Source organism: Leptodactylus fuscus, chromosome 7, assembly GCF_031893055.1.
Source record: "Leptodactylus fuscus isolate aLepFus1 chromosome 7, aLepFus1.hap2, whole genome shotgun sequence".
Taxonomy (NCBI): domain Eukaryota; kingdom Metazoa; phylum Chordata; class Amphibia; order Anura; family Leptodactylidae; genus Leptodactylus; species Leptodactylus fuscus.
The window spans coordinates 31787755-31800318 of NC_134271.1; the positions used below are offsets into that span (position 1 = coordinate 31787755).

The following is a 12564-nucleotide window of genomic DNA, read 5'->3' on the forward strand; positions in this document are numbered from 1 at the left end:
GCAGCAGAGCTGGCCATGCGCTGAACTCTGCTACACCTGAGATGTAGCAGTGCTGTGTGCTCAGCGCTGCTACATCTGAGATGTAGCAGCGCTGCGTCAACTCTGCTATATCTGAGATATAGCGGTGTAGCATTCTCATATGAAAAGAATCTGAAATCCACTCTTCGTATAAAGTGATGGTCACCTGATTTAGCCAATTACTTTTTCCGATTTTTTTCAATGCCTACGTTGTTTTAGTTCCTGTCCCACCTCCCCTGCACAGTTATTGGAGCAAAAAAAGAGCCAGGGAAGGTGGGAGGGGATACAAATTTTTAGTGTGTTTGCATATTGAAATCGAATATCTTGAGCAGCCTGATATTCGATCGAATACCAATTCGATCGAAAGACGTTCGCTTATCTCTATTAATTATGTGTTCATAATAAAATGTGTTCAGAAATGTGTTATATTTTTACATGATGAAGACTTGAATATCTTTTTTTGGTATATAGCTTTTTTGTTTTTATCTATGTTGGTGTTAGAGTATGCTCTAGACGCACTGCTCTAATACTCAGTTGAACCCACTAAACCAGTGGTTCTTAACCGATATTCGATCGAACCCTAGGCCCTATGCACGGTTCATTTTGTGTACCAGTAAAAAAAAAACATATACCTATGTCTTGAATTTGGAAAAAAATCATATTTGATTTATCACTAAAGGAGGGTTCGGTAAATGTGCATATGAAACTGGTGGGTTCGGTACCTCAAACAAGGTTAAGAACCACTGCACTAAACAATAAAAGTGGTCACTTCTTTCTAAAGAGCTAGTATCTTTTGGGGATCCCTGGGACCTGTGTGGGAGTCAAACTATAGGAGAAACTCTAGCCTTCGTAGACCTAATATCTATGGTATGGAGGAAACCTCCCCAGGTCTTTGTAAAATGAGAAAGCCTTCCGCCAATAAAAAATAAGACCTTTACCTTTCTTCTGAAAAGGATCCTTACTACCCTCTGGAGTCCTAGTTTTATTCTTATGAAAGTGCCTCTGTTTTCTATGGAAAGAACCAGAAGACTGAGGAATGGGAAACCTCTTTTATATATAAGATTACAAAGCCGTGGGCCAAAAAGCTTCTCACCTACACAAGGGTTCCCAAATAGACAGTTTTTAGATTCCTGGGTCCCCCTTATCTAAGCTATTAACCAGAGAGCCCTCTTGACCAAGCTAAAACAAAAAAAAGAGAGAAGAACACGGCACTGAGCCGTTCCTGGTGTAGTATTTTCAATACACGAAAGAACAAAAAGGACAACAGGTGACTGCTTACCTGATCAGGTTGTGTGGGACACAACAACCAATGAACATATCAGTCAATAAGGTGAAGGTGGGCGGCTGCTAGTCTCCGTCACTAGGATGTCTGAACAGATAGAAGAAATGGACCAGCCTCCAAGAAGATAGGCAAAAACCAGCGCTCACCCAATTAGATAGGTACAAAAGGCAATTTTATTGAGCACGACGCATTCTGGGCTTTAACGCCCTTTCTCAAGTGCAAGACAATCCTGCCACAGTGGGCCAAAAACATGTCCAAGCTAGACATATCTACCAAAACATCTATAGCCATGGAAAAATTTGAATAGAAGCCAATAACTGTTCCCTAGGGATGTTGTTCCCGATATGCGACTCAAGTTGAGAAAGCCAAATCTTCGTAGACCTATCCACCAGTGGCCACAATATTTGGTTTAAGTCTGCTAGCAGCTGACTCCTATGATCTTTCAAAATAAGCATCTTTATTGAAGGGGTCCCCTAAACCTCTTACATCGTAAAACAGGATGGCACTTCAACAGGAAATTTTGACAACTAGAGCATCAACATCGGGGCTTTATCCCAGCAATGGGGCTTTATCACAGCAAGCTGAATCCCTCTTCTCAAAAGGATATTTTCTTTTTAGAGCTGAGGGTAGAAAAATATTTCATATCTGGATTCTTCCATTCCTTGCTAATCAAAACTTTAATGTTATCATAGAGGGGAAAAAACTTTCTTCGTTTAAGGGTAAGACTTTCAAACATTATATCGGAAACTGCTCTGGTTTGCTTAACCTCTCCCAGCCCCATAGTCGATCTGACTGCTTTAAGAAGAAGATCAATATCATCCATGGAAAAATATGCTCTACCCAACAGATCATCTGTGGAAAAATCTGACCCTGAGGCCCATTCCCCCTCATTTTGGTGTTTTGAACCCAACATAGTGGGACTAGCTGCAGCACAGAAGGAAATTGAGGTACTAGGCTGAGGACCTTTTGGGACTAGATTCTTAATGGAAAAAAACTATTTTATCTGCCAACAGCTACAAAATACTGTCAAACAGAGGGGGAATATTCCTCAGCAACAATTTTATACAAACAGGCCTGTCATAACGGTTTTGTATATGAGGATGAAAAGTATATGATGTGACTTTCCTACAGAAGTCACAATTTCTTGCTTAATTTAGCCATTTAGAAAACACAAGAAACATAACAAACCCCAGTGGGGAAGGAACATTTTTTACCCTCTCAGAGGTTTGTAATTACCCAAATTCCTCAGGCTGGGAGGCCACACGTATTAAATTTTCTTCCCGCATATTACAGACGCCAGAAGTGATGTCAGACATCAAGATGATACCCAACTCCTGCCTTCCAGTGCCTCCAACCTCTGGAAGTGATGCCAGACATCACTGGAAGTGATGTCTCGCAAACTATTGACCCACCTTCCTCACTGAAAGAACAAGAGGATCACATAAAGACAAAAACAGCCATCCTACCAGCATGGCTGCCACAAGGCCTAGGAAAAGGGCAGCACGGGACAGAATAGGCAAAAGGAAAGCATGACAATATCACATGGGGGTTGTGGGAAAGGTAGCTCAGTAGAAGCAGTGGTGCAGACCCAAATAGTGAAAGACAAGGACACAATTTAGGAAAAACAGGAAAATAACTAAACCCAAAATTAGTAAAACAAAATACAGCCTTAACTTCAGGCAAAAACAAAACAAAATCCTGCTCGTCTGAGCGACTAACTAAACAGAAATGTTAACCTAACTATATGTGTGGCTTACTGCCAGCCATACAAACAAAACAAGCACAACTTTGACACACTGGACTCAGGGTTATAGGACAGACCCAGCCACCTCTCACTTCCTGGATCTGCATTGGAATGCAGAATCTGCAGCCTTTTTCTGTCCCAGTAATGAGCCAAGAACTCCCACCTGGAGCTGAAGAGACCTGCACTGGGCCACTCATAAGTTAAAAACCTGGGGGAGATATAGCGAGATTCCAGCACCCTGACTATCACCTTCTCACAGAGTGTAAAAACTTTAAAAAAAAAAAAAATTAGAAAAGTAAAAAGTTCTCCAGTAAGGAGCACAGCTCCTCAAGACTAATCCTGAGACAGGTTTCAGAACCATAATTTTGTTCATTAGAATACGGTGGTCAGTCCTCTTGTAGGTTAAAATATTTATTTTTCCTGTACGATTGTAACCTAAAATTATATTCAATCTAAAATGCTAAAGACAGGGGGCATGCCCTGGACTTCCTGCATGATGGCTGGATACTAGTGCAGCTCTTATACTATACTTAACTATCAGCGGCATACAGTGACTCCTCACCTCATTTAGGGCTCTGGACATTGAGTGCATCGGTCTCTTGCAACTCTTCAGATGGACAAACACGGAAGAAAATAAATAAATAAATTCAAAAAAAAGGATCATCTGAAGAGGCTCTGAAGCCTTACTGCCAAGTGATGAGCTGTGAGAAATGCCCCCTCTGACAGTACAAGGCTATGTTAGAGTACAGTAAGGGCAGGGCATCCTCAAAGTTCAGCAATTATGCTAGGCTGTAAGGCCCTCCCCCTTCTGACAATGGGGAGATATTGATGGCGATATTAACAGTGCCAATATCTCCAGCACTGGGTTACTTCTAGGGAAAGCTGACAGTGCGCTTAATTCGCACCAACAGTCATAGCCACTTTTTGAGTCTGGGCATTAACCTGCTCTGCTTCTGGACACTCTGTTTCCTTAGAGTCATTGAGTCTACCATTGACTGTGCTGTCATATAAAATACCTCATCTCTCACTGAGTACATGGGGAAATTGTGATTTCAGTTGTTTTTTGAATGAGCCCGCTTTTATTCATAAGCTAATTAGCCAGCAACGAGCACCAGAAGTCTCAGTGAGCACTGTGTGCTATGTGTGAGAACAGGGAAGGCTGATGAGTCATCAGCAGCAGCCTCCCTGCGCTTACACACACATAGTAGACAGTGCTCATTGAGACTTGCGGTGCTCGTTGCTGGCTAATTAGCTTATGAATAAAAGCAGGCTCATTCAAAAATGACTGAAGGGATTAACATACAAAAGGTATGTGTAGAATAGCCTTTCTAAAGGCTATGCAATTACATAGTTAAAAATTATTTTTCCCAATGATAGAGCCCCTTTAAGTGTCCATTTCCAATGCTCGATTTCAAATGTAGAGCCCAGTTCCTTTTCTCAATTAAGAAAGTGGTTGTCTTTTTGAAAAAAAGACAAGCTACCTCTGGCGAGCATGTGGAGGGCTGTGCGGCCCTCCAAAAAATGCCACCCCACACCATTACTGAACCACTGCCAAACCGGTCATGCTGAAGGAAGTTGCAGGCAGCAGATCGCTCTCCAAGGCGCTCTCTCCAGACTCTGTCACATGTGCTCAGTGTGACCCTGCTTTCATCTGTGAAAAGCACAGTGTGCCAGTGGTGAACTTGCCAATCCTGGTGTTCTGTGGCAAATGTCAAGCATCCTGCACGTTGTTGGGCTGTGAGCACAACCCCCATCTGTGAACGTAGGGCCCTCATACCATCCTCATGGAGTCGGTTTCTAACCGTTTGTGCAGATACATGCACATTTGTGGCCTGCTGGAGGTCATTTTGCAGGGCTCTCGCAGTACTCTTCCTGTGCACTCCCCATAGAAATGAATGGGCTGCTTTTTCCCATTCATTTCTATGGGGAGCGCGCGTATGCCGGCTCCCATAGAAAGCAGTGGGACTTGTTTTAAATGCTGCTGATTCAGAACGTTTACACGTTCAAAATCAGCCAGCATATCCTCCGTGTGAAGGGGCCCTAAGGCTGGCTTTTTCTGGAATATTAGGTGTACTTAGTTTCTGTAGTGACCAATTACGCACCCACAAGTGCTGGTGTGTTGCCCAGATGCAACTAATCAGTTAAGAGCCATCTAATTAAACTTTTTCAGTTTAGTTTTTTTTTTTTTAATGTCTACTTATCCTTTACCTGTACAATAAAAATTGTGTTCCAAGCGTATGGCGTTATGTAACATTTCCTTTAATACATAACAACATATTAACATACATAATAGTATACATATTCACAAGGAGAAAAGTGAGAAAATTCACTTAAGGTTACGAATACAATACAACTAGATGGTTGGAAAAAAAAAATCAATATAGGAACAAGCCATAAGTACTATGTAAGAAACAGGGTCCATTCACATCACATTGGGTTTTTTTATATGCATTTATCTGATTTGTATAAAAAACCCCGCAAACTGATAGTTATTATGGAGAGCTGTTTCTGTCTTTTTTCTGAAGGACAGAAAAGAGGTGTATTCTACTTTTTTGTGTTCTTCAAAAAAACAGATGTTCAAAAAAACCCAAAAAACATCATGTGAATGGAGCCTAAATTATATTCAGCTGCAATATGTGGTCAAAATAATTTCAGTAAGACTATAGACAGCAGTGAAACATGAGATGTTTAGGTCACTTCTATGTTGGCTACCTTATTGGTAACTCTAGACCGGCGGGGGATGCATTCCAAATCATATCGGCTTTCATAGATAGTGGGGCATATTTGCCAGTGATTGTTTCTGTAAATGCCTAAATAAGTGTACACGTCTGGCTTGTATGTCAATAAACATTTTACACCCGAACTTCTAATTACAGTATCTGTCTGCATGATACCTTCTTCATCTGTAAAGTCTCGATTGTACACACATATAACATGCTTACTTTCAGGCTGGTAAGGGCTCACTTTGGCTACATTAAGCCGACCTTCTACTACTGCAGTAGCTATTCCACGCCAGGCATGGTCAACTTTGAATCCAGTGTCTAAATGCATAAGCCATTTTCCAGATGTCACTCCATAATTAAGAGCTAACTCACGAACAAGTTCATAATTAATCTTACGTCCTGTACTTTGGAGTTTTTCCCAAGCATCTTGAAGGTCCTTTCCACCTTCAACCTCTGGGCAGTAGCCTGGGCCATACACTGCTATCCACCCTACTGGTCCAGATCCTTCTTCAGAGTCTCCAAAACGAGAGACTCTGGAAGGACGGTACGTTTCTAACCACTCATGAAACTCAGCTCGCGGAGTCTTACGAGCATCAAAGATTATCCAGGGATCCATATCCGCAGCCATGGATTCGGCAGCATGGTCTTCAGCTCCTTTTGATCCTCGTTCACCCTCCTCACAACTCAACATAATTAAAAAGCTGCAAAAATGGAGAAAGTAGAAAGTCAAAATTATGAAAATTACCTACCTCCTTCGAACCCCCCCCCCCATACCCCAATACTGTTATTAGCTAAAAAATATTTGTGTAGGAAGATTGAACAGATCATGTAGGAAACTAGAAGCAGCAAATATAAAATTTAATTTATTCCTTAATGGGAGTCTGTCACCAAAACGCAATACCGAGGGTGACAAACCTCATTTAGGCCGAGACCCCACATTGCCGGAAATGCAGCTTTTCTTGTTGCAGATTTTGCTGTGGTTTTTTTTTAACCAAAGCCAAGAATGGCTACAAAACGAATGGTAAATATATAAGAAGCTCTCATATGTCTCCCTTCTGCTCAATCCAGTCCAGGCATGGGATCAAAAAACTGCAGCAAAACTGCAACAAACAAAAAAATGTTGCATTTCCGCAACGTGGGCCTTCAGCCCGAGGCTAGGCCCTCATGCAGCATCCTGCAGCAAAATAATCGCTGCGGGGAAAAAACGTGGTGGCAACGCGTCACAGTTCTTCCTGCAGCGCTTTAGACAGAAAGTTTACAGAGGTTTCCTCTGCAGACTATTACAATTATACCTTAATTAACGGATTGCTATCCGTTTATAATCTGTTTTCCATAGACCTCAATCTAACAAAAACAAACATATTGTTGCTGTCCATCTGGAATCCTTATCTTTGACACTGACTATTGCCAGCTCATGCTTAAATAAAATATATTTTAAATAAAATACCTTCTTAAATAATTTTATATCACGTTATACATTGCAAATAGAGATGAGCGAGTAGTATTCGATCGAATACCTCGCCGCCATAGGAATGCGTGTAAGCAGCCAAACACCAAGGGGTTAAGCGCATCGAATATTCACTGCGCTTAACCCCTTGGTGTTTGGCCACTTACATTCCTATGGCGGCGAGGTATTCAACCGAATACTACTCGCTCATCTCTAATAGCAAAAAATATGTTCTTTGGGGAGATATTTGAATTTAATTTATTAAAAGGTAAGTTTTATTTTTAAAACAATATATAGTGCATCTCCTGAGACCTAGCTGAATTTAGCTGTGTCTTTAATATTTGATAGTGTCAGTGAATATCCTATACCAGCAGACGTTACATAATATCAGTAAATGAGCATGCACCCTCATGCCTGGTTTCTGGAGGCATTCAGTGTGGGTAGTTTTGATTATAAGTAAGGGCTCGTTCACATCTGTGCCCGGGTTTCTGAATTATTAAGACACTGTGACCTCTTTATAAAATTCAGACGCGCTGCAGGAGGTCGTGTACGGCAATCAAAATCTGCGCCATTCAGTGTCTGGTGTAGATTTCAGGTGTAATGCACGCCAATTTCCTGACATAAGTTGTCTTCTCATAACTGGCCAGGAGGGCACTAATGCATGAACTACATTTCCTATAGCAATGAAAAGAGCCGACAGTGTAAAGCAGCCGGGTGACTGACGTTTTTGAAATGGCCATTAAACTGCACTTTTTCTTTAAAACATGTCTATTTATCACACAGGTTTTGATACAAAAAATCTAGCATGTTAATTTTAGCTGCAAAATCCCTACCTATAACAGGATTGCCACAACAGAATACCAATTAGGCCCATTCATCCTCTGCTGATTAGGCCCTGAGCCGTGGAATCCATGGCAAGATCGAGCAGGACGCTTTTTTTGTTTTATTTTTTAAACAATGGGAGGCAGATTTGAGGCAGGATCTACCGCAGATTCCTATGTGTGAACGCACCCTAAAGTTAAAACCCCGTTGTAATGCATTGCAATGCATTGTATCAGTAATAAGTCCCCCTGTGGTTCATGAACCCAAAGGGGAATCTAAAAACAGGATTTTTTTTTTTTGTACTCACTGTAAAATCGTTTTCTCGTTGTGTTCACAGGGGAGCATGGGGCCAGGTCTATACCCATGGTGCTGTGTTCCCCAGTGAAATGAGCAAAAAATTACAGTTAAAAAATAAAAGTACTTAAAAGAATTATTATTATTATTACACATACACATTAGGTATAAACCTCCAAAATGCAGCTTATTGATGTATGAAAGCCAGTGCAAACAATTATCCAAATAAAGATGTAAATTAACAAAATGTATGTCTTTATTTGATTACACATTAGGTATCCCTGTGTCAGAATATGCCTGGTCCTGGTCTTTCTCATATGGTGGCGTTTTTTTTTTTTTCGCTGTTTCGCCTCCCATAAAAGTTAAACAAAAAGAAATGAAAGCGATAGACAGCAAAAAAAACCCACTCTATGCATTTCTATACACAAAAATATAATTTTTTGGAGGGGATTTTAACGCTTTTGCTGCCAGGGATTTTTGGATATTTTGCTCCTCTGGTAGCCAGGGCAGCTTTCACAGTTTTGAGATGGACAAATAAAACCTAAATTGCAACATATATTTTCTGAAGGTAGACACCTGAAGCATTGGCAAAATGCCACTTGGTATTGTATACAGACAACTTCATGCAATTTTGATTTAAAGTGAATGTTTTATTATAAAAATAATGCAAATAAATGTATATTAGTTGCTAAAAGTGGAAACCAAACAGAAAGTTATATGCAACAAACCTCCTAAAAATAAGAGCTCAACATGTGCAGAGTTCATTCATATCACTAAGGGTAAGTTCACACTGAGTTTTTTGGTCAGGATTTTGAGGCCGCATATGCCTCAAAATCCTGACCAAAAAGACGGCTTCCATTGGAGAAGAAGCGGGGAGCTCATTCTTCAGGCCGATTCGCCTCGCAATTCAGCCTGAAGACACTCCCTCCTCACGACTAAGCCCATTCATTGGGCCTAATCAGGAGTGGAGTGCACGGCTGGATGCCGATGCAGTGCATTGGCTTTAAGTCGTGACTACCCGGCTTTTGGTCCGGAAGCTGAGGCGGCCTCTACCTCAGGTTCTGGTCCAAAAAACTCCATCTGGACTTACCCTAAAAGGCGTAAACCTGCATGCACATCTTCAGAAAATCACCAGAACTGGAAGGAATAAAAACCTGCTTTGAAGGCAGGGCCCCAGGGGCCATAAATGCATAAACGCTGTGGGAAAAATCGCAGTGTTTTACAGTAACTGCAAAGTGGATGCGATTCTTGCGTATCCCATGCCCACTTTGCGTAAAAAGCGCGGTGAGGACACGCTGCAATGTCCAAAACCGGCCCAATTTTGGAAATCGCAGCATGTCAATTATATCTACGGAAACGCCGGCTGCTTTCCCGTAGATATAATGGTAAGAGAAAGTCCACAGAAGCAATCTCCGTGAACTTTCTCTTCAAAGCGCTGAGGGAAGAACCGTAATGCGTTCACACCGCGGTTCTTCCCGCATCGCTTTAGCGCTGCGTTTCCGTCCCGTGGGGTGTAAGCCTAAAGCTGTAGTCCATTAACACAGTATTACACTCTTTTAGGGCTCGTTCACACGTGGGGCGGGCTTTGACACCGAGAGAGACGCGGCGAGCCGTGTCACTCTCGGGTCAAAACCCGCCTGCCACGACCATCACGGTCCGCAGCCGGCTCAAATGAAATAATTAATAATAATTAAATAATATAAAAAGGGGTTCTCCAACTTCAAAAAAATTACACCAGTGCTAAACACTCACTGTTCCACTGTACGGCCTTTGTGTCGCCTCAATTTTACTTCGCTCCTGCCATCACTGATATTTACATCCAGTGACTATGTGGAAAACTACATTTCCCATGATTCCTCTGCCTGCTTTCACTCTGTGTACCCCTCCCTTTTCCACTCTCTCCTGTGTGTACATTCCCTCCCTCTTACAGGATATACAGTCCTATGAAAAAGTTTGGGCACCCCTATGAATCTTAATCATTTTTAGTTCTAAATATTTTGGTGTTTGCAGCAGCCATTTCAGTTTGATATATCTAATAACTGATGGACACAGTAATATTTCAGGATTGAAATGAGGTTTATTGTACTAACAGAAAATGTGCAATATGCATTAAACCAAAATTTGACCGGTGCAAAAGTATGGGCACCCTTATCATTTTATTGATTTGAATACTCCTAACTACTTTTTACTGACTTACTAAGCACAAAATTGGTTTTGTAACCTCAGTGAGCTTTGAACTTCATAGCCAGGTGTATCCAATCATGAGAAAAGGTATTTAAGGTGGCCAATTGCAAGTTGTTCTACTATTTGAATCTCCTCTGAAGAGTGGCATCATGGGCTACTCAAAACAACTCTCAAATGATCTGAAAACAAAGATTGTTCAACATAGTTGTTCAGGGGAAGGATACAAAAAGCTGTCTCAGAGATTTAACCTGTCAGTTTCCACTGTGAGGAACATAGTAAGGAAATGGAAGAGCACAGGGACAGTTCTTGTTAAGCCCAGAAGTGGCAGGCCAAGAAAAATATCAGAAAGGCAGAGAAGAAGAATGGTGAGAACAGTCAAGGACAATCCACAGACCACCTCCAAAGAGCTGCAGCATCATCTAGCTGCAGATGGTTTCACTGTGCATCGGTCAACAATACAGCGCACTTTGCACAAGGAGAAACTGTATGGGAGAGTGATGAGAAAGAAGCCGTTTCTGCAAGCACGCCACAAACAGAGTCGCCTGAGGTATGCAAAAGGACATTTGGACAAGCCAGCTTCATTTTGGAAGAAGGTCCTGTGGACTGATGAAACAAAGATTGAGTTGTTTGGTTATACAAAAAGGCGTTATGCATGGCGTCCAAAAAAAACAGCATTCCAAGAAAAACACTTGCTACCCACTGTAAAATTTGGTGGAGGTTCCATCATGCTTTGGGGCTGTGTGGTCAATGCCGGCACCAGGAATCTTGGTAAAGTTGAGGGTCGCATGGATTCCACTCAGTATCAGCAGATTCTTGAGAATAATGTTCAAGAATCAGTGACGAAGTTGAAGTTACGCCGGGGATGGATATTTCAGCAAGGCAATGATCCAAAACACCGCTCCAAATCCTCAGGCATTCATGCAGAGGAACAATTACAATGTTCTGGAATGGCCATCCCAGTCCCCAGACCTGAATATCATTGAACATCTGTGGGATGATTTGAAGCGGGCTGTCCATGCTCGGCGACCATCTAACTTAACTGAACTTGATTTGTTTGTCCAAAATACCTTCATCCAGGATCCAGGAACTGATTAAAAGCTACAGGAAGCGACTAGAGGCTGTTATCTTTGCAAAAGGAGAATCTACTAAACATTAATGTCACTTTTCTGTTGAGGTGCCCATACTTTTGCACCGGTCAAATTTTGGTTTCATGCATATTGCACATTTTCTGTTAGTACAATAAACCTCATTTCAATCCTGAAATATTACTGTGTCCATCAGTTATTAGATATATCAAACTGAAATGGCTGCTGCAAACACCAAAATATTTAGAACTAAAAATGATTAAGATTAATAGGGGTGCCCAAACTTTTTCATAGGACTGTATTATGTGTCAGTCTTGTCACTACTTCAGTCCCGGGTGAGCGTCTGAGATTAAACAGGATACCTATTAGGAAGTGTTGTGTATGATACATCCTGTGATTTGGCCCATATGTTTGTTTGTTTTTTAAAAGGATACCCCTTTAATTTCCCTTCAGCATTGATTTGCCTCTACCTGCCCACTCATTATTAATCACTATTCATTTATATTTATTTTTTTAGAACAAATTCAGTTTAGTTTTTCAGAAAGAGCTTTATATGAAGAAGAGGGTTCACATTACAGAAGGATCTATAATGGATACCAAATAGGTTGCCAATGGTGACGCCTGTACCTTCACTTCCTGCACCCCTCACTGTAAACAATGTCCGACCGCAACCATATTTTAAAACGTAAGTCATAATAACACCAGGTGTGAACTGACACTAAGGCCCAATGCGCGAAAGTTAGAAGTTGCACAAGTCTTACTAGCGGCAAGGCTCCGTTGTGACAAGTCCTCAATATTACACTTCCGGTTCCAGGCCTAGTTGCCTAGATGACCTCCGCCATTTTTGCATAACTTTGAGGGCAGGGCTTCGGTGATTGTCACTGTAAAACTTTATTGACAAGTAAATATACACGACGCGCAAGCGTCCTCCCCAACTTACGCAATCAAGACCACTACGTTGTTTT

General features: G+C 41.5%; 1 protein-coding gene across 1 annotated transcript; it reads right to left on the minus strand.

The window, feature by feature from the left end:
* Window positions 1–5385: 5385 nt before the first annotated feature.
* C7H11orf68 (chromosome 7 C11orf68 homolog) lies at window positions 5386–12465 on the minus strand. Its single transcript, XM_075280551.1, has 2 exons — window positions 12361–12465; window positions 5386–6468 (listed from the first exon to the last, which is right to left on the minus strand). The coding sequence occupies exon 2, from the start codon at window positions 6456–6458 to the stop codon at window positions 5733–5735; it is 726 nt and encodes a 241-aa protein (XP_075136652.1). The 5' UTR covers window positions 6459–6468; window positions 12361–12465; the 3' UTR covers window positions 5386–5732.
* Window positions 12466–12564: the final 99 nt, after the last annotated feature.